The sequence below is a fragment of the Lasioglossum baleicum genome, chromosome 18 (assembly GCF_051020765.1).
Source record: "Lasioglossum baleicum chromosome 18, iyLasBale1, whole genome shotgun sequence".
In the NCBI taxonomy this organism is placed as follows: Eukaryota; Metazoa; Arthropoda; class Insecta; order Hymenoptera; family Halictidae; genus Lasioglossum; species Lasioglossum baleicum.
The window spans coordinates 8,600,280-8,623,372 of record NC_134946.1 but is presented as its reverse complement, the minus strand read 5'-3'; the positions used below and the strand labels follow the sequence as shown (position 1 = coordinate 8,623,372).

The window sequence follows — 23,093 nt, the reverse complement described above, 5'->3', positions numbered from 1 at the left end:
TAGGCATGATAGGGGTCTTTCAAACGCCTCCATCTGCCAGCAACCTCTCTTTCATGCAGCATGCGCCTTCCTCGCGATCACACGATCCGCAACCAACGAAGCGCCAGTTGAGGTAGAAACGTGCCTCAATTACTCTCCTCCTTTTCCCCTTCCACTATCCCATTCCAGCACCATGCGCACACTCCAGTGTGACCAGATTCATGTTGAAACCAACATCTTTTCCCCCTCCAGGCTCTCCACCTTATCCCCTTCCACTATCCTATTCCACCGTTCAGTCCGTATCGCGTACGCGCAACGTGTCACATATTACTCTGGTCATCAGAGAGGGGGTACTTGTATTCCCCCCGATTCCTTTTCGATTACCCCTGTCTGGACACACTGGCACACTCTAACGTCCCCCACTAATTGTAAGACCGTAGACCAGAGTGTCCACCATGGTTGCCATATTCCCCGGGAACCAGGCCCCTTACCGCTGCGCCCTTCGCCCAGCTGCGCCGCTGAGCCCGCCCCACTCTTCCCACTACCACTGACGCGTACCGCTAACTTAGCTTGCTCCACGCGGTTCCCGCAAAATATGGCAACCATGGTGCCCACTGATATATCAGTGAGAGTGCCCGTGCCGTAGACTGGACTGGTCATCAGAGAGGGGGTATTTGATTCTCCTCGATGGTAACGGCAGATGCTGGTGGGGGACAATGGGCGCTATGGTGGGAACAGTCTTGTCTCAATTGAGACAAAAATACTCATCTCTGGTCCTCAGCATTTGCCACAAATGCTGCTGGCAGGTTTATCTATGGGCTGGCGCAGCACAAGCGAAGTATGGCAATATAGCAGTGGACTGATCTCTAATATACTTGTCTCCATCTCGCCTGTGACCGCAGCCCGCAGGATTGCAGTATTATAGTAGAAGATTGCCGAATCTGTCTGACAATGAGCCACACACAGTCTACATTCTTATTACATTGTGTAGAATATATGATACGTTATGTAATGTAAAATACGAACATTTTGTGTATGAATCTACAAAGAATAAAGAGAAACAATGTAATTAAAAAACGTATCTGCGTATATATTTATTGAACCATACAATTTTCCCGAATTACCGACTTGGCGTTGGAGTTATACTACTAACTTCCGCAAGAATTTATGCTCGTCTAACATGTCATTGAGTTACACTAATGATTTGGAAATGCCAAAATAGCGACAATTTGAAAAACAACATTTTTGGCCGCCTGGCTTTCCGTTGAGTTGTACTACTGGATTTCGTGCCACCTCCTTCGATATCATATTCTCCTAATACAAAGTTCGATTTTTCGAAAATCTCGAAAATTGGGCTTTGTATTAGGAGAACATGATGTCGCAGGAGGTGGCACTAAATTCAGTAGTACAACTCAACGATAAGTCAGACGCTCGAAAAATTTCGAAAATCTCGAAAATTGGATTTTGTATTAGGAGAACATGATGTCGCAGGAGGTGGCACTAAATTCAGTAGTACAAGTCAACGATAAGTCAGACGCTCGAAAAATTTCGAAAATCTCGAAAATTGGAATTTGTATTAGGAGAACATGATGTCGCAGGAGGTGGCACTAAATTCAGTAGTACAAGTCAACGATAAGTCAGAGGCTCGAAAAATTTCGAAAATCTCGAAAATTGGAATTTGTATTAGGAGAACATGATGTCGCAGGAGGTGGCACTAAATTCAGTAGTACAAGTCAACGATAAGTCAGACGCTCGAAAAATTTCGAAAATCTCGAAAATTGGACTTTGTATTAGGAGAACATGATGTCGCAGGAGGTGGCACTAAATTCAGTAGTACAAGTCAACGATAAGTCAGACGCTCGAAAAATTTCGAAAATCTCGAAAATTGGACTTTGTATTAGGAGAACATGATGTCGCAGGAGGTGGCACTAAATTCAGTAGTACAAGTCAACGATAAGTCAGACGGTCGAAAAATTTCGAAAATCTCGAAAATTGGACTTTGTATTAGGAGAACATGATGTCGCAGGAGGTGGCACTAAATTCAGTAGTACAAGTCAACGATAAGTCAGAGGCTCGAAAAATTTCGAAAATCTCGAAAATTGGACTTTGTATTAGGAGAACATGATGTCGCAGGAGGTGGCACTAAATTCAGTAGTACAAGTCAACGATAAGTCAGACGCTCGAAAAATTTTGAAAATCTCGAAAATTTGAATTTGTATTAGGAGAACATGATGTCGCAGGAGGTGGCACTAAATTCAGTAGTACAAGTCAACGATAAGTCAGACGCTCGAAAAATTTTGAAAATCTCGAAAATTTGAATTTGTATTAGGAGAACATGATGTCGCAGGAGGTGGCACTAAATTCAGTAGTACAAGTCAACGATAAGTCAGACGCTCGAAAAATTTCGAAAATCTCGAAAATTGGAATTTGTATTAGGAGAACATGATGTCGCAGGAGGTGGCACTAAATTCAGTAGTACAAGTCAACGGCAAGCCAGACGGCCGAAAAATTTTCGAAAATCTCGAAAATTGGACTTTGTATTAGGAGAACATGATGTCTCAGGAGGTGGCACTAAATTCAGTAGTACAAGTCAACGATAAGTCAGACGGTCGAAAAATTTCGAAAATCCAGTAGTTCAACTCGACGATAAGTCAGACGGTCGAAAATTTTCGAAAATCGAGTTTTGTATTAGGAGAACATGATATCGAAGGAGGTATTCGAAATTCAGTAGTACAAGTCAACGGCAAGCCAGACGACCGAAAGTTTTCGAAAATTCAGTAATACAAATCAACGGCAAGCCAGATACTCGGAAATTTTTCGTAAAGCTCGAGAATTGAGTTTTGTATTAGGAGAATATGATATCGATGGAAATTTTTGGGATTTTTAAATTTTTAGGTTTCTATAATGTAGACATGTGGGAAGTAAGAACGCAGTGGGAAGTAAGGGACAGTGTGGGAAATAAGAACACATTGAACTTGTTGTAAAAATATTCTTTATTTATTACCATATATCTATAATACATTATAATTTTAATTGTGTACATTTTTTTGTCATTTTATTTGACTCGACTTCTCAAAATACTCAGACGACCAGGCCAGCAGAAATCGAGCCCAGCGTGCGGAGGCCACCTAACGGGCATTATACTGGCCGAGCGTCGCTCGAAGCACACTATGGCTCGATTCTGGCCATGGCACACGCTGCCCTCTTAAAATGGACCGAGTGGCCAGAATTGTGCCGAGGCAAGAATACAATACGAGCCAACGCGAGCTTATGTGCCATGGCCCGCATTTTTGCTTACTGCGATGTCTACAAAAATTGAAAATCGCATAAACGTTCGCAGTGTAGTAGTTTCCTCTGTAGTGGCTGAGAAATGAGTGAGAGAAGGAAAAGGAAATGTGAAAGTGCGTTCTGGGCCTGTTAGAGATTTGTTGATAAGACTATCTATTATACAATTATCTAGCAGGCCCTGCCTTAGATTACTTAGAAAGAGAAAGTGTTCGTCTAATCAGACCTCTGGCGGCGTGCGCGGAAGATTATTATGCTTTGAACGATAACAATGAAAATGGCGGTTAGAATTGCGTTGTTGAAAAATATCGGACAGAAGCACGGCTGAACCCGGCACGTCACTCACTATCAAGGCAGTACAACTCAAGGCACTGGTCTATTCACGTGTTCCGAACGTCCACTTGAGGTACGTGTTACTATTAATTGGATAATACACATTAAGCGGACCCTACACGGTCAATCGGAATGACAGTTTTGTCGAAGATTGACATTCGGATTGATCGTGAAAGATTAATACTGATGTACTGATGAAATCCAAATATTTGGAAATCCGAGCTTCAATCACGGGAAGTGGAGGGGAGACTAACAGGCTTTCTCTTTAAAAGACATTGCGACTTAGTTATTGGTTATAAAATTTCAACATTCAATACTGTCAATCTGATAATTAGTCTGTCAATCGTGATTGAAGTAAGGATCAGTCAGGATTGGTCAGGATTGACAGTCCGACTTGGTCTGACTGTTCAATCAGACTGTCATTCCTGATTGACCATGTAGGGTCCGCTTTACAATTACCTGCAATTTTCGTATAAACGATAAATTATAGCTTATTATTAGACTGTAGATTTTAATGCAAAATCCGAGTTTTCTAAATCTATTTTAAGAAACGGGGGTCATAAAAATGTATTTCTGTTATCAGTTAGCGTTTCTTGATCTTTTTTATCTATTCATATCTATGAATACAGGGAAAGACATCGTAAGGACTTCTTGTAGGGAAGAATTTTGTTATTCACTTACGGTGTGTATTATTTACATTAATTGTTAATTAACTGAATTAGCATAAAAAATATTCTTATTCATACAACCTAGTTATGACGCATTACATTTATACAATTAATTGTAATATTGCTTCCATTATATAACAACAAATGACAAATTGTTTCAGTAGTTTTAATACTGCAACTTTCTTGTTTATTTTTTAGTGTTTTTATCGGCCACAAATCTCTCGATTTTGTTTAAGGTTATGCATAACGTCGCCGCGATTTTATATACTTCTCGTATGCAAATTTATTTTTTATTGCAAGAAGTGCTTGTTTAATTTCTTTTCCAGCAAGATGTACTATGAAAAGACCAGTTCTGTTAATTCCACTGCCAATTTGGAAAACGTAAGTACCGAAAATGTTTGTCTGTAGATTTCAAAATATATAAAATATAGTCAATCAGGCCAGTCAACCAGGCCTGTCGAGGCACATCTCGAGCCCAGCGTGCGGACGCCACCTAACGGGTATTATACTGGCCGAACGTCGCGTCGCTCAAAGCTGCTCGAAGAACACGATGGCTATTTAGATTCAGGCCATGCCACAAAAGATCGCGTGGGCTCGTATTCTTGCCACGGCACCGCTGCTGCCCTCTTAAAATGGACCGAGCGGCCAGGATTGTGCCGGGATGGTGTCGAGGCAAGAATACGAGCCCACGCGATCTTTTGTGGCATGGCCAGAATCTAGCGTTTTTGCTGACTGGGTATTTTTACAGGAAAAAATTATCGATCTTCGAAGCGACACGTTAACAAAGCCAACAAAGAACATGAGGGACGCAATGGCCAATGCAGAAGTTGGTGACGATGTTTTCTCAGAGGATCCAACAGTTCAATGTAAACATACACATACTTAACAAATTGATTCAGCTTATACTTGAGCCCAAATAAGAAGTAGTCCAGTCAACGAAAAGTTGTAGATGGAAATGGAAGGAACACAATTTTTAACTTTGGGTCTTTGTTTGGACTGGTGAGGAGGTAAACATATTAAAAGTCCCCACACCGAGAAGGTGAGCGCGGTACAGGGGGACACGTAGAAGGTCCCCTTTTTCGGTTTTCCGCGTATATCTCGGAAACTATGCGTCCTAGCGATAAGACCATTCCATACAAAATTAAAGCTGACAAAATGTGCCACAAGATAGATTGGATTCAGTTTTTCGCTATCTCGCATAGTTACCGAGATATCCGCGCTCAAAGTTCACTAATTGTGCTGAAAAGTTAGCTAGTCAAGTAAGGCAAAAAAACGTGAGGCAAAAATTTCTTTTTCACAATTAGTGTACTTTGAGCTTGGATATCTCGGAAACTATGCGAGATAGCGAAAAATTGAATGGAATCAATTTTATAGCACATTTTGTCAGCTTTAATTTTGTATGGAATGGTATTATCGTTAGGACACATAGTTTCCGAGATATAAGCGGAAAACCGAAAAAGGTGACTTCTACGTGCCCCCCTGTAGCCCACTCACCTCCTAGGAGTAGGGACTTTGCGTATGTTTACCTCCTAACTAGTCCAAACAAAGTCCCAAAGTTAAAAATTGTGTTCCTTCCATTTCCCTCGACGCCCCCGCATATGACTCTAACGGAACTCGTTCATTGGCTAATCCCCCTACTCGTACTTCGCCGACTACACGATCATTGGCTGACGCGCAACAACATGCGCAGAACAAGTACCTTCTCATTTGGGCCCAAGACACACTAAAAAATTTTATTAACATCTATTGACGTGTTATTAAATTATCTCATAGTACTGGAAGATAAAGCAGCTAAACTGCTGAAAATGAAAGCAGCTTTGTTTGTGTGCTCTGGAACAATGGGAAACTTAATTGCCAGTAAGCACAGTATACTGCAACCTAATAATTCACCAAATTTCTTTTATTATCTTAATTTTGTTAAATTCAAGTCATGAATCATTGCGATGTCAGAGGAAGCGAGGCATACTGCGGCAGTGATGCTCATTGTATACTCCACGAACAGTGTGGTGCAGCCCAATTGGCAGGAGTGAGCCTTCGACCTTTACAAAACAATCCTGATGGCACATTTAACATTCAAGAATTACAATCCAATCTCCGAAAGGACAGAGACCATGAGCCAATTTCAAAACTGGTCATGGTAGAAAATACAATCAATGGGAAAATAGTTCCACAGAATTGGATCAAGGAACTAATTGATTTCTGTAAGGATTATGATCTGAAATTGCACATGGATGGAGCAAGGCTATGGAATGCAAGTGTGGGATCTGGGAAGTCTGCTGCAGAGATCGTTGCAGGCTTTGACTCTGTTACTTTCTGTCTCAGCAAAGGTTTAGGTACACTTTCCCTAATTTTTCGTTTAAAAATTAACTAGATACATTTCGCTTTTTGTTTAACATCAAAATTATTTTGTTTAGGTGCTCCTGTAGGTTCCGTGCTCTGTGGGAGCAAGGAGTTTATAGAGAAAGCCAGGAGAGTACGAAAGGTACTGGGGGGAGGAATGAGACAAGTTGGTGTTATGGCAGCAGCTGGTATAGTTGCTCTGAGAGATACGATTCCAATTTTGAAAGAGGACCATAGAAGAGCCTCCGAATTTGCTAAATCGATAAAAGATACCGCATCAAGTATTATTATTCGAGGAAAACAAGTGTTTCTAGTGGATTTAGACACAGTACAAACGAACATGGTTTTCGTCAAGGTCAATACAAGTATTACCACTGCCACGTACTTTGCAACCCGCTTACGAGAATCCTGCAAAGATTACAAAGATGATGTAGTAATCGTTAAATGCTTGGCTTTGGATGATTCAACTGTCAGATTTGTATTTTATCATGAAATTACGGATAAACAATTATTGTTGGCTATCAAGAAAGTCAAGCATGTTATGGGGATCTTGTGTGCCGATAGTTGACGAGTGTTTGTTATTCTTATATTGCATATATATTCAACAAATGTGTATTGGTAAATGGTTTAAAAATATCATTGAAATAAATTTAATGTATTGTACGTGTGGTGTGTCGTGTCGATCGCTTCGGTGTGAGCAGCTCGCTTCATGGGGGTACTCGACTCGGCTCGCATTTCGCCATCATTTCGCATTATGCGAGTACTCGCACAGCCCTATAGCGGACCCTACACGGTCAATCGGAATGACAGTCACGTCGAAGATTGACATTCGGATTGATCGTGAAAGGCGGATTGATGAAATGGACTGACGGATTTTCAGATATTTGGAAATTCGAAATCCGAGCTTCAATCACAGGAAGTGGAGGAGAAACTATTTAACAGTCTTCAATAGGTTTTCGTCCATTCGAAAATAATTTTTATAATCATCAGAATTTGTTACCGACATCTCACGGAGCAAATTTACATGAATTTATTTTGATTGAAGTCAGGATCACAGTCAGGATTGACAGTCTGACTGTTCAATCAGACTGTCATTCCTGATTGACCGTGTAGGGGCCGCTATTTTGTAATATTCGTCTGTGGTAATATCACAGTACATATATGAGCGTCCTCTTTAGTAGAAATTGCAGATTACACTTGCGAGTCATTAAAATCGTTGCAAGATGACGCACCAGATATTTCATGGCAGATTTTGGTTAATGCCTGCTGATAATCTGCTGTCAACATCGCAGTCAAATGGCGTAACAGATGGATGTGTAGTTGGTTCCGATGTTTCACGGTCGTCTGCTGCAAATTGCTGCCAATAAGACTTGTCTCCTACTCCATTCTGCTCCTTATACGACGCTATTCCCCCACTCTTCACTCTTCCGGTCACGTGATGTCGTGATGTGTTTCGTCTCTGTCCTGCATGTGTCACAATGTCACGTGACTAATCCGCTACCGGCAGAGAGTGGATAACTGCGTTCCCCTCAATTCGAGTCAATTCCCCTGATCTGAAACTAAAAAATAAGAACATTGAATGGCTTGCAATGAACATATGTATCTCAATAGACATTGTTCGCAAATCTGTCAAGACACAAGATAAAATTGCGGAAGTATTGAAACATTATGTTGAAACTGTGGTGTTTATTCTTTTATCTCGTCACGTACGATTCACAAAGATTCGTGGAAAGTTTATAAACAAACAGCGTTACGCTCGTCGCAATTTCTTAGAAAGTACGAAAACGCGTATTATAGTATAATAAAACCAAGTGATTTAGAGTACGTCGTAAATCGTCAAAATAAGAATACCGGTTTCACAACTGCTCCCTTCGAATTTACAATGAACACTTCGTAATACGCATGCTACAATTACAAAAATAAACACCACCAATTTACAACCGATTGGTTCAGACTTGTAATCGAAGTTTTTCGATACTGGTCAATTTAATGCCGAGCTGAAAATAAATTTTCCAACGGTATTGCACCGTAAACTGATGCGATTCGAAACAATTGATAACCTAAATCACATCGCAATACGCATGCTACAATTACAAAAATAAACACCACCAATTTACAATTGTAATTGAAGTTTTTCAATACTGGTCAATTTAATGCCGAACTGAAAATAAATTTTCCAACGGTATTGCGCCGTAAACTGATGCGTTTCGAAACAATTGATAACCTAAATCACTTCACAACACGCATGCTCCAATTACAAAAATAAACACCACCAATTTACAACCGATTAGTTCAGATTTGTAATTGAAGTTCTTCAATATGTACTAGTCAATTTAATGCCGCACTGAAAATAAATTTTCCAACGGCATTGCTCCGTAAACTGATGCGATTCGAAACAATTGATAACACTGTCCAACACCAAATTTGATTTCAATATACTGTTGGGTCCTTCTTATAGAGTTTTTTGCGCTGATTCCGAATCTGGTTTTAATTTTTTTCCTATACGTCCAGTTTTTGAGAAAATGGAGTTTTAAAAAAAGACATATTTTTCAACTTTAAACAAATATTGCGATGTTATTATAAAAGATATTGAATTGTTGTTTACAGCAAAAGATTCTGTAGACTTTCCCGAATACAGTGATATCCAATATTAATACATTATGATTGTTTAAACATGTTTAAACAATGATTAAAGACGGAGATGCACCACTTTTGCACCAATTTTTGCGGATATTTTCGAATTTATCTCAAAAAATAAGGGTCCAGCGAAAAATTGAACTATACCACGCGAAAGAGCAGACTTTTATCTTGAGAAACCCCCCTGTGAAGTTTGCATGGTCGACGTTTTTACCGAACCAGAAAGCAAAATATCTTCGCCCGACATGCGTTGACGCCAGTGGTGCTCTTCCACTAGCGCGGTCGTTCGTCGGGATACGGCGCGGCGCGCTGCGGTGAAACGGCGCGTGGCTATAAGCGCGCAATTATGTCAGCTTACTTAAATGTAATATTTTATTAAATGTTATATTATTGTTATTTATTATATATTAGTATATTTATTCTGTATAAATTATTTTATGTATTTTTTAATGTTAGTCTCTCGTTTATAGTATATTTAATACAAAAAATACCTTTTGTAACAAAAAAATAATTTATTCACACACTACACTATTACACTATTTACAATGCTAATATATATGTGTACACTATTCAGATATAATACACTATATCGATTTAATATGGAGCAAACTATTTTAATTATGTATTTAAGTCAATAAAAATAGTCCCGTTTATATTGTGTTTGGACTTATTTTACTCGGAAGAATCTCGAGTGTTCATTGGCACTATAATTACAATACATAGATAAGACGACAATTACTGAAAATAAAATTTTTCAGTCACCGCATTGCAGACTTTCCTTACATTGTATGTATTCCGTTGACCGTAGACCGTCATTTATTTCAAAATATCGTGTTGGTTCTTAAGAAAACTGATGCCAGAGTTCAGTTTCGGCTTTGTGTTTGTTGAAATCAGTCGTGTCAAGCATTTCAAATCTGCATTGCTACGTATAAAACTTCATAAAAAACATTTATAGTTATTTATAGTATTTTAGTTGTTGTGTATATAATATATGTATTTTAGTAGTGTATTATATCTGAATAGTGTACACATATATATTAGCATTGTAAATAGTGTAATAGTGTAGTGTGTGAATAAATTATTATTTTGTTACAAAAGGTATTTTTTGTATTAAATATACTATAAACGAGAGACTAACATTAAAAAATACATAAAATAATTTATACAGAATAAATATACTAATATATAATAAATAACAATAATATAACATTTAATAAAATATTACATTTAAGTAAGCTGACATAATTGCGCGCTTATAGCCACGCGCCGTTTCACCGCAGCGCGCCGCGCCGTATCCCGACGAACGACCGCGCTAGTGGAAGAGCACCACTGGCGTCAACTCATGTCGGGCGAAGATATTTTGCTTTCTGGTTCGGTAAAAACGTCGACCATGCAAACTTCACAGGGGGGTTTCTCAAGATAAAAGTCTGCTCTTTCGCGTGGTATAGTTCAATTTTTCGCTGGACCCTTATTTTTTGAGATAAATTCGAAAATATCCGCAAAAATTGGTGCAAAAGTGGTGCATCTCCGTCTTTAATCATTGTTTAAACATGTTTAAACAATCATAATGTATTAATATTGGATATCACTGTATTCGGGAAAGTCTACAGAATCTTTTGCTGTAAACAACAATTCAATATCTTTTATAATAACATCGCAATATTTGTTTAAAGTTGAAAAATATGTCTTTTTTTAAAACTCCATTTTCTCAAAAACTGGACGTATAGGAAAAAAATTAAAACCAGATTCGGAATCAGCGCAAAAAACTCTATAAGAAGGACCCAACAGTATATTGAAATCACAAAAAAAGTTGAAATTTGTTGGACAGTGTAATCTAAATAAATCACTTCACAATACGCATGCTACAATTACAAAACTAAACACCACCAATTTACAATTGTAATTGAAGTTTTTCAATATGTACTAGTCAATTTAATGCCGCGCTGCGAAAATAAATTTTCCAACGGTATTGTGTGCGCCGTAAACAAAACAATTGATAACCTAAATCAACCTGGACTACTTTCTTCTTTCTCAACAATAGTTCACAAGGACTCGCATCAATCTCAACTCAATCCACGTACTGTGAACATATCGTCTGGCAACCCTAATCTCCCCCGCAGATAAGATAAATTCTTAGAAACCATTGTGTTCGGGTTCTCATAGCTCTATATATGCATTCTAGGTGCATCAGGTTTTCAGTTGCCTCAAAGACACCCGTGAAAACACAACAAATTACAATTCTTAGCGGGTCTCACCACGATTTGTTCGACAAGTCGTACAGTGTCACAAATTAATTGTAAACATTATAAAAATGCTGTTAAACACAGTTCTGTTAATAACGGTAGTTTCCGGTGCTAGGGCAGCTATGCCCGACAGCAACGCTAACCTCAGATCGACAGAAGACAATGCTTTCAATTCTCCGTTGAACCAAATCAGCAATTTTCACGGATACGTGTCAAGTCCACCTAGCAGAGCAAGTTTATGTAAATTACGAGTGAACCAAGACTGTGGGTCAATAAAATACGAGCCGCAGAGTGTCGAGGGGCCTAAAGGATTTCCCTATTCGCCTAGAAGTCCTCCCGATGGAAAGATTGCCAGTGGGAACAACCCACGATTCAATAAATTGAACGATTATGGCAAAAACCGGTGGCACAATGTCGAATTTCCGAGACTGAGTTGCTACAACGAGACTCATGTCTATTTCAACCTAACTTGGTACCTGACTGCGCAGCATTCTACTGACAGCATTCGTGCCTTTGTCAGCAACGAAAACTATGACACGGCGAAGCCGTTGTCGAGGAGCCAGCTGAATTTGAATCCACTTTGCACCTTCCCGTTTTACGGCGTATATCCGCCGAAGGACTTGATATTGATGTGTACCATGTCCAAGGGGAAACTGGAGGAGTTGAAGAAGCGCAAGGAATTGTTGTTGTTGAGCGTCTGGGACATTGACGACACTGTCAACGCGTTCTATCAGATTGTCGACCTGGAGACGATACCGGAAAATGTAACTTTTGAGAGTATTCAGAGGAAATGTAGAGAATGAGCGTTTTTAGAGAATGACTGTTCTTTGAATTTTGTATTTATTCTGATGGTGTTTCGAGGATGCGTGATTTCGAAACAGATGCTGATGTATTTAATGTTAATTACCTGACTTTTAGTTTAGATATTAGGCTAGAATTGACGTTGAATGAAAACCAAAAAATGTATTATACTTTTGAGACGTATTTTGAAAAATACAAATTTATGAATATATCCGGACTGCTTCTATTTTTGTTTCAGCCATCAATGCTGATGTATTTAATGCTAAATACCCGACTGTTAGTTTAGATATTAGGCTAGAATTGAAGTTGAATAATAACCAAAAAATGTACTTTTGAGACGTATAAATTTGAAATAAAAATTTATGAATATATCCGAACTGCTTCTATTTATTTCAGCCATATAGATTCAATCTGTTCTAATTTATTTATAGATGTAATTAACATTTATGTCTATGGCAGTGTTATCCTGTTTCTTTAAGTGGAATTAGATAACAATTTGAAATGTTTCTTATGCTGTATGAAATGGAAATGTACAGTTATTCGATTTATTTAAATAGTATAGACGTAACAGAGATTGTAGTTTTTAAGCCTTGGTCTTTAAACAACAATCTAATACGTTTTTTATGCTACATGAATTTAAAATAAAAATTTTTGAGTTCACTCGATGCGTTTAATTTATTTAAGCAATATACAGTAAAGTCGCGATCTAACAATGATCCAGTTCGCCTACCCCTTCCACTGGGGGCATATTCTGCGAGGGGCCAAGAATACTAATGCGATGCTAGCTTTTTTATTTTCAATTTTCTTCTTATACAACCTTTCTCAAGATATTCGTCACATTTTTCTTATTGTAAAGATTCGTTTAAAAACCTCCAACGGGATGCAGCACCGTTAATTTGCAAAATTATAGTCTAATTCTTTGAAAACCTAGATAAATTAGATGTAAATATTTCTGAATTTAGTCAATTGTTTCATTTACTTGAACCCCAGCTACGTACATAATAAAAATTGCAATATTAATTAGTGTGTTTCCAATCCTTCGCACTTAATAATGTTGATGCTTTTTTAGGCTTTATAAATCGTAGAAATAAATATTCACGAATTTACTCGATCTATTTAATGTGTTTTCAGTATTTTCACACATACATTATTTTTATAAAGAAATAGACATAAAAAAAATTTGAGTGTTCCAGTTAGTGTCATCGTAATACTGTGGTATTAAACAACCAATGAATAGTGGTTATAATAAACGTGAACTCAAAAATGTAAGAGAAACACTTCCGTATCGTCGGCTTAAACTGTTTGTGTTTTCAACTGATAAGAGCATCGAATTAAACGTCGTTATAGTATCTGGGTCACTGGATTGACCTCCATTATTGATTGTCGATCAGAATGATAAAGATATGTACGTATATGTACATACTTCCGCATATGAGAGGAGAAATTATTTTATTCACATATAATTCTAGATTGCCTAAGGAAGTCATTTTGACTGCTTTTCAATTTCAATTAGAAAAACAATTATGTATATGTATAATGACACAGCTTCTTAGAATTTTGTGACTTTTTGTACAACATATAAATGCGTTTATTAATCATTGTAGTTACCTCCCCCTCCTTCATTTCCTGTATATATGTATATGTGTTGTACCTATATTGCCCAAAAGCAGTCATTTTAAATAATCAAATGACTCTTATTATTGAATTGAGTAAATTTCTTATATGACCAGTTCGGCTCTGTATCGAAATAACAGTACATGATTAAATTGTCGATTTGGGCGTATATTTGATAAGTTGCAGTTGCTCAATAAGTATTAGTATGGTCGCGGACAAGTTACAGCGCGCGGCCGGGAAGCGGAGTGGGGATTCGGCGGCTCGGCGCTACATAATGAATAAGTTATTTTTTTCCTAGTGAAGTAAATTTTGTTGTTGTTAATATTTATTAATAACTTATTATATAACTGTAAATGATATAAAAAATAATAAAAATTAATTTTAAACAAATTTCTTTACATAAAAAATTATTTATATCGATCGTATTGTTGTTAATAATAATTGTTGAATGATATCGGCGCTACGGTTCGATCGTTAAATACAAAAAAAAACAAAAATTAACTAAGCAATTTTGCTAATTTTCAAATAATCGACGTTTCGGTCACTGATTTGTACCATTTTCAAGATTGAAATGAATTGCGTCTGTAAGAAAATAAAATAATTTCTATATAATAGCATACATTATTTGAAAATTAGCAAAATTGCTTAGTTAATTTTTGTTTTTTCGTATTTAACGATCGAACCGTAGCGCCGATATCATTCAACAATTGATATTAAATTTCTTTACACATTAGTAATTCTTTCACAATGCAGTCATTTTGACTGCTTTTGGGCAATACAGGTATATACTAAGTTTCAGTCTTTCTAGTGTTAAAATTAATTATTCTTATTCCCAAAAATGGGAAAAAACTGTTTTACAATTTACAGTGGATAACAGAAGTCAGTAAATACTCATATTTTTAATAATGAAATCACGACAACAGTAATATTTATTCACTTATAAAAATAAACCAGTTGATTACATATTTAATGGTAATGTTGAAAACAAAATTTATTACGATTATAGCAGTGATCTGAAGTTTTATATTAATAAGAGCGGAAAATCGAACTATATCACGCGATAGAGCAGACTTTTGTCTTGAGAAATCCTTTCAAGTTTGCAACGTGGACATTTTTTTCGAACCACAAAAGCAAAATATCTTCGCCTGACATCGTAATCGTAATAAATTTTGTTTTCAACATTGTCATTCAATATGTAATCAACTTGGTAATTTTTATAGGTGAATAAATATTACTGTTATCGTGATTTCATTATTGAAACTATGAGTATTTACTTTACACCTCTCTACTCTTCTGTTATCCACTGTACTTCCGCAAATACGTTTAGGTTTACAAATTAAGAAGTGTCTGTGTGATGTGTGTTGATTAGCACACAGTAAAGAATGTATGTTACAGAAAAGGAATTTTCTCTTTACACTTTCGAAACTTCAATAGAAAATTATTCTTATTTTTACATACTAAGAAAAATTATTCTATACCCACATATTGGAAAACATTGTAGGTAAATATTAATTTGTCTCATCTACTAATATATATTTGTAATATACTATATATATTTGTAATTATACGAAACATCCTCTACATTTAATAGCACAGTGTGCGTTGCTAACCTTCAGCGGCGAGTCTGATCACGATCATTCAGAAAGTTCAGAGAAAAATTAAATGCACGAGTTTATAGATACGGGATAAGATAAAAAAAATGCTAATTGGTCGTAAAAGATGTGTCGACGTTGTACAGTGGCGAGATTAGGGAAATGATAAGATCGACACTCTTGACCAAGAGCGTCTTCGAAGGTCTCATTAATGAATCATGCATTCTAGTTTCCACTGAAAGACCCAGAATGACACATGAATTTGCATAAAAAACAAACTAAATTATTAAAATGAATAGAAACAATATTATGTGAGATCACAAATTGTCCCCGAATTGATAATTTTTACATTTTTCTCTACTAATTCTCTCCTCATTTAAAAATTTATTATAACAGAAAAACAGTTGTAAAAAATATTGTGCAAAATATTCAACTAGTTAATCAATTCCTAAGTTATTTCAATTATTCTATAAAAATTGTTTGCCGAATATGCACCCTGACATTAAAATAATTATTAAAAATGTATTGAGATTACCTTCAAACTTCAAATACTTGTTAAAACGATTTTAAGGTGTTTTTAAAAGAGAAATACAGTAACCTTTCGTTTGGTATAGGAATACACTGGAGGACAGTGTGTATCTAACTGTTTACTCGTGTAAATTGTGTTATCATCATCATTATCATCATTATCATCATCATCCAATACAGCATAAAATCGCTGGAATTTTTCAATGATTCCACTTCAAGAAAGTGATGATCAAATATCGTTTTGTTGGCAGAATATTTTTTTTTAGTTGCAATAAAAACAGAAACTGCCTTATCTTCTCGAGTGAATTCTGAAAAGCAGGAGAATACAATTGCACTACTCATAGAGAACGAAGTATCTCGGTAACAGTTTACTATTTTCACCTGAGGAAACAGTCGACCTTCCGCAGATACATCTCGCGAGTACTGGCGATGATGATGTCGTAATGCAGCCATGAAATCCCACAGTATTTGAATCTCGAGTCTCACCTACAAATTATAGTTGTACACCTGTGCTATACCACCTGCAAAAAATATTCTGTCAACAATTTACATATACAACCAACTTTACTTATCAAACATCATGAGTTTTTAATAAAAATAAATTACTCGCTTCTTATTCTACTTCTCACATTTTACATTAGTGTGAGACACATTAGTTATTTACACAGTCTGTGTTTTTAGATTCAAGTAATTAAAGTAATTGATAATTATTCTATATTTCAATTTTCTTTTTACCTTTTTTCATTTCTATTTTTCTGATTTTTGAATATATTATATATATACTTTTTGTTTATTGTACAATTTTATGGAATAAATCTTTTTCACACAAAAAAATCGTATACTAATTATTTTATAAGGAAAAATACTGATATTTATTAATCGTAAATCAAAATTTAATTTAATGTTTGATTGAAACAAGTTCAAATTATTTTCAAGAACATTTTTATTAATTTTTCTTAAATAAATTTTTGCTTGATTTCGTTGATCTTTTCCATTAATTTTTTAACATTTTCTACAAACTTTCCTGTAAGACTTTCCTGTTGCGACGTATCAATGTTTTCGACATAGTGACTGAGTTGAAAGTGTGAAATTATACGGCATAAATATGTATAAAAAAAATGGTGATCCTGAGATTTTTTGTCCGTTGCAAAAAAAAACCTGTGTTATTTTTGCAAGACGTTGCGCAGTGCATAATCAACGTAGACAGGAATTAATATGAAAATAACCGGGGGGACGGTTCTTCTTCATTAACATCCTTATAATATACATATCCATAGGTCAAGTGTGGGTTATGCAAGCGATTGATTTAGGCAACGTAGAAATGTCAAAGAGAGGCGAATAAATTTATCGCGTGGGGGACCGTCTCTTCCTCTCTTTCTCTTTCCTTCACCGAATTCTGATTTCATCTTTTCGTGAATAAGTGAGTGAGCATGTATTTGGGGAAAGTTGTGGCCCGGGCCTCGTATAAAAGCGCATCATCGGTCCGATATGAACATATTCGAAATCGCAGCTTCTTTCATTGGACTGACCAACCACTTCGAATCCAAAATGAAATTTTTCGTGAGTCTTCTTCTGTCCGAATTAACTCATTATTCCATTCATTAGAAACATTACTGAAAATAGCTAGCAAAATTACTAGAAGGAAATAATTTAATTTAAATATAATAAGGATTTTAAACATACATGAAAAGTATTTCAAATGGATAAAATACAATTTTTAATCAATAAAACATAGCTCTAAATGAATAAAGTTACGGTAAACGATGTTTACAATATAACTTAAGGATATTAAGAATTTGAGATGGATAAAATATAATTTTGATTAAACAGAATATAGTCTTAAAATTACACCATGCAAGTTTCACAGTATTTATAGTCTCGTTATTCAAATATTGTTTATCACAATTTTTGTTAGTTGATATCATTCCTGTGTGTTTAAACTGAAATATTTCCTTCTACGAATTTTGTGCTGCACTTTGTCATAAATAATCATCCAGTATCTTTTTTAATTTCAAAAGTAAACGCACGGAGTGGCCCAAAAGTTACCATTTATAATTCGTATTTATTTATAAAACATTAAATGACAATTTTTTTAAAAATAAAAGAGTTATTCCACTAGTGACTTTGGAACCACCGTGTACACTGCAAAATTTGTGATATCTGGTATTGTATTATATTTTCAATTTTTATCTATTTTAATAGATGTGATAAATTTTAATTGAATCTATTTTATTTCCTGTTGACATCGATTTAAATGTCGACGTGAAAAATTGCCAAAAAATCTTTAGATTCTCGCTCAAATGAATCACACGTACGATTTCTAAAAAATTTTCGTCACAATGAATTATCGTTTAAATGATTCTATTACAATGTCGAATACTTACGCTTTGGGCCGATTCATAATCGAACTGAAATGCCAGAAAATTCCATAGAAACTAATAAAAGAAATGCTTTTTCAGATTCTCTGTTTCGCCATGGTGGCCGTAGCCGTAGCAGACGTTTCTCATCTTCAACAGCCAACAGCTATCCTGAAACAATCGAACGATATATCGCAAGATGGGTCCTACTCCTACGCCTATGAAACAGAAAATGGAATTTACCATGCCGAAAGTGGAAATCCCGTTGTTGTAGACCCAACCAGCCCACCGGTTGTCGTCAGTCAGGGGCAATACCAGTACACTTCCCCTGATGGTACACCAGTTGCAGTTTCCTACATTGCCGACCACAATGGATACCAACCACAGGGCGCGCACATCCCGCCGATTTCGCCGCTGATTCAAAAAGCCCTTGAATATATCAGGGCTCACCCTCAACCCGTCGAACCCCAAAGCCACTCGTTCTAAAATGATATCTGAATCCCCATGGTCGTGCCCTGTACATACTTACTGCATTGTTAGTTAGTTAATAAAGACTATCTCTGAAAAATATTTCCGGTTGTTTCATTTCCAAAGGTGACATTTAGATTTAGATTTAAATTTGAATTTGTTGGAGTATTGTTAACCCCTTGCCCTACAATATCGTGTGTTGATGTTGTGTTATTAATCTCCTTTAAACCAAGATGAGATTCTATTTTGGTTTTATTAATGTATAGTTATTGAAGGACATGTAGGCATACGATAGATATAAATTTTCTCCTTTTTTAGGGAATTTACGAACTACGAAGAAAGTTCTCATCATTGAAACCGTAAAATAAATCGTAGGGCAAGGGGTCAACTGAAGGGAAAGGACGCGTGATTTGAATTGTGCGGGGAGTTTGGGAGTAATAGATGAGCGGAAAATTGTCGCCCCGTATAGTTAATTGTTTGTTTTTGTTAATTAAGGAGGTCAGAAGTACTGGATACGTAAAAAATTGTTGCTTGTCCGCTCATTTTCGTTGCTTCGGAGTTCGGGAGTACTGGATGAGTGGAAAATTGTTTCCCGATGTTTACTTCATCGTTTTTGTTGCTTTTTGATTCGAAACTGATGAATAGACAGCGGATTTTCTGCATTTATGACAAAAATGAATAGGTGCAATTTAAGACAGCAAAAATAATAGAGGAATTTAAACATACTATTATATATTTTTTTCACAAGCTACACTCCTCAAAAGAATTACGGGATCACTTCTGCGAACCCGAAAAATTGCTCCCACTTTACGTGATCATAACTCCGTCAAACATTGCTGTATCGATATTGTTAAACGATGGTTTGAAAGCCTGAAACCTCTAGTTTCAGATGCTCTGTCTCAAATTATTATTATATTGGTCTTTTACAAAGTTATAGCGAGATGAAGACAACATTGACAATTGAAATGCTTGAAAGTTTGACAATTTGGAAATGTATGAATTTAAAGTTTGACAAAAAATTTGGAGATATTCGAATTTAAAGTTTTGAGAAATGAAAAGATTTGCAAAGGATCGCTCTGTCCGTTTTCTGTTTCAAGTACAGAATTTCATTTTTTTTCGCACCTAATCTCGCGAGATTCACTGTTCTGGAACACGTCATTACGGTTTTCACGATAGACCACTACGCTCTACTGGTCGACGTCTGCACTCGTGCTCCGTGTAAACAAAAGAATAGAGATAGTTGGATAAAAATCTGAATGGACGATTCCACCTCCTTTTCCTAGAATCTCAGACGTCACGAGTAAACGTCAGATTATCTTTACCTCGTCATATCCTGGATTATTCTGCAATCCGTCGGCTAGCTGGCAGATCAGACACACGCTGACGCCTTCTGGCGTCTCGAAAGATTAACGTTATAGTAATCGATAAGGGCAAAATTGATCTTTCAACAACAAGCATAAATTTTTTTACGAGAATGTAATCACTGCTAAACAAATTAAGTTTGCTCTATACTACTGCGATACACTGTACGTGTATCGAAAGTTGTTGAAAAATAAATATTCACCCCAGTCAGAACGTTCTTAATTATTAGGTGTAGAAATTAATTCGGTGCCTTGATATGAAATTATTTGTAACAGCGGTTTGAATGACAATAATTGCCTGCCATTTTTTGTAACGTTTAAGTTCCAACATTTATCGATCTAGTCAAAACAAAAACTATTAGCAAGCAAGATGGCGGCGTCTGACAAGACTCACATACGGCACTGTATACTCTTTTCATTTGAATGAAAGAAAAATGCATCCGGAGCCGCTGAAATGATTTGTTCTGCTTTGGGTGATGGTGCAGTAACACATAAAACCTCTAAAAAGTGGTATCAAAGATTTCGAAGCGGTGACTTTGATCTTTCTGATCGAGAACGTACCGTACAGCCAAGAAAATTTGAAGACGAACAACTCGAGCAGCTGCTCTCTGGAAATTCCACACAAACACAACATGAGCTAGCAGTGCAACTTGGGGTGTCACAAAAAGCAATTTCCCATCGACTGAATAAGTTAGGATTGATCCGGAAACAAAGTCAGTGGATATCGCACAAGCTCAGTTCTGAGAACAGAGAACAACGATGCGAAAGCAACAAATGGATGTCATTTGTTCTTTCGGATCGGAAATCCTCCCACATACGGCTTACTCTCCTGACCTGGCTTCATCGGATTTTCATTTATTCCGATCACTCCCACATCATTTAGCAGATACAAATTTTCAAACATTGGAAGAGGTGCAAGAAGGTATTGGCGAATTCATTAAATCAAAACCGCCATCTTTGTTCCATCATGGAATTCGACAGTTGCCTGGAAGATGGACCAAAGTCTTCGGAAATAATGGAGACTATTTCGACAAATAACAGATGCATGATTACGTTATAAATAAATACTAAGTTTGTTTTAAGGATGTTCTGGAGGTATATAAAAACGCAACAAAATTTTTGAAAATTTGACAAGATATAATTCTTATTAAATTAATGCAATTACCAAAGTTTGGGTTCGATTCACTTAAAGTTTCCACATTTTAACACGTCTTCTTACGGAGAATTCATAAAATTCCACTTCAAACCCTATTAGAACCTCGAAAAAAACGCAACTAGAAAAACTCCAGTTTCTTTTTATATATGTATAGTAAAAATTATGTAATTAATTATGTTCAAAATTTCGTAGGATTCACTAAAACAGTTACAGAGCAAAAAATTATAAACTGTTACAGAACGTCAAAATCGTGTTGTCCTTCTCACTAGCATGGAAACGCGACAACTGTATAGAGTGTAGACCACTGAATATAGCTACAATCAGAGGGTACAATTATTCGCAAAAGTCACTTACAATTTTTTATAATATGAAGATAATTTGATTAAAAAATAAATGTAACATGAAATTCACCAATTAAACGAAAGCTTTTTAAATTAATCTATTTTTTAATGCAAAATATACTGATGAATGGCTTTCATTGCCAATATATTGATGGATTTCGAATTTCTTGTACTTTCTTCTCCCATTGTACCTCCAGAACATCCTTAAAAAGGCACCGAATTAATTTCTACACCTAATAAATCGCTATATAAATACTATTTTTTCCCCGGAAAGTTGCAGCACTTTGAAGGTTAAGAATTTTTCATCCAAGGTTCAAGGACACGTTAAATCGAATCGTCAGCGGCGTGATTCTGTCAGCGTGAGCGAGCGTCGCACACACGGCTACCACTGGCCAGATGACGATCATCGATCCGAGGGCGGATTATGACAACGTGCTCTTCTTAGGTAATCCCGGCGCAGCATAACTGAGAGGTCATGCTACGCCTCGACTCGAGATTTGTGGCTGGCCGACCCACCCATCTTCATTCGATGAACAATGCAGACTATCGATAATGCCGTGAATCGCTTCGATCCGTTTCGTAATACCATTTACTTTGCATAAAAAAAAGAATCTCCAAGAAACGATGCTTTCATACAGAATCTATTATATTTTTAACCGTTGCAATTATATTATGAACCATCGGAATGCTCACCCATTGTGCTCGGCCCCTTGTGAAACCTTTACGTACCGGTGAAAAAATTACGCAGGCTATCACACACAATTGATTTAGTTCCCGAGATACAAAAATCCATTTATTCGAGCGTGCACACCAATTTTGAATTCTTAGAGAAGGAATGTTCAACCACACAATTGATTTAGTTCCCGAGATACAAAAATCCATTTATTCAAATCCATACCAATTTTTAATAACTTCATTTTTATTTCAGAGAAAGGAAATATTGGATCACACAGTTGATGTAACTGCCAAGGTCCCAGGCACCATTGTTCAATAATCAAAATTTTAATTTATAAGGAGAAATAGCATAGTATATACAATTTATTTCTTTTCTAAGGATGAAAATTCGATTTTTAAAGATTCGTACAGTGTCCCAATAGTTCAATCTTTAATTTATAAGGAAGAATATTAAATTATATTATATAATTGATTAATTTTCCGAGATCCAAAAATCCATTTTCTAAAACGTGTACCATTCCTCACTGTTTAAACTTTAACATATAAGTAGAAATATTAGATATATAGAGGGTGTCTCAAAATTCCTTCAACATCCGGAAATGGGAGGTTCCTCTTTTCCTTTGCAAAAGTGACGTCTGCGGCTTCGTTAAGGAGTTATTAACAAAAAACACGGACCAATCAGAGCGTGCCAACTGTCAACTGGCCGACTGTGCCA

The 23,093-nt window shown here is 36.3% G+C and overlaps 2 protein-coding genes and 1 long non-coding RNA gene across 4 annotated transcripts; 2 read left to right on the top strand and 1 right to left on the bottom strand.

Annotated features, from left to right (window-relative positions):
- The first annotated feature begins 3,287 nt into the window (after positions 1 to 3,287).
- Positions 3,288 to 7,173, top strand: LOC143217943 (L-allo-threonine aldolase-like). Its single transcript, XM_076442704.1, has 6 exons — positions 3,288 to 3,670; positions 4,592 to 4,646; positions 5,014 to 5,131; positions 6,039 to 6,122; positions 6,194 to 6,598; positions 6,680 to 7,173. The coding sequence occupies exons 2-6, from the start codon at positions 4,596 to 4,598 to the stop codon at positions 7,171 to 7,173; spliced, it is 1,152 nt and encodes a 383-aa protein (XP_076298819.1). The 5' UTR covers positions 3,288 to 3,670; positions 4,592 to 4,595.
- Positions 7,174 to 7,521: 348 nt separating this feature from the next.
- Positions 7,522 to 22,947, bottom strand: LOC143217949 (uncharacterized). 2 transcript variants are annotated; one of them, XR_013010944.1, is made up of 5 exons: positions 18,621 to 22,947; positions 18,405 to 18,548; positions 16,402 to 16,541; positions 16,028 to 16,328; positions 7,522 to 8,164 (listed from the first exon to the last, which is right to left on the bottom strand). It is a non-coding gene; the product is annotated as an uncharacterized LOC143217949 (long non-coding RNA). The 2 variants fall into 2 exon arrangements; XR_013010943.1 differs by lacking the exon at positions 16,028 to 16,328.
- LOC143217947 (larval cuticle protein LCP-17) lies at positions 17,468 to 18,936 on the top strand. Its single transcript, XM_076442711.1, has 2 exons — positions 17,468 to 17,580; positions 18,480 to 18,936. Exons 1-2 carry the CDS (start codon positions 17,509 to 17,511, stop codon positions 18,861 to 18,863), a joined length of 456 nt encoding a protein of 151 aa, XP_076298826.1. The 5' UTR covers positions 17,468 to 17,508; the 3' UTR covers positions 18,864 to 18,936.
- Positions 22,948 to 23,093: the final 146 nt, after the last annotated feature.

Coding starts and splice junctions, on each gene's coding strand:
- LOC143217943 (XM_076442704.1), top strand. CDS start 4,596: ATGTACTATGAAAAGACCAGTTCTGTTAATTCCACTGCCAATTTGGAA. Junction 4,647..5,013: donor CCACTGCCAATTTGGAAAAC/GTAAGTACCGAA, acceptor GTATTTTTACAG/GAAAAAATTATCGATCTTCG. Junction 6,599..6,679: donor CTGTCTCAGCAAAGGTTTAG/GTACACTTTCCC, acceptor TATTTTGTTTAG/GTGCTCCTGTAGGTTCCGTG.
- LOC143217947 (XM_076442711.1), top strand. CDS start 17,509: ATGAACATATTCGAAATCGCAGCTTCTTTCATTGGACTGACCAACCAC. Junction 17,581..18,479: donor AATCCAAAATGAAATTTTTC/GTGAGTCTTCTT, acceptor ATGCTTTTTCAG/ATTCTCTGTTTCGCCATGGT.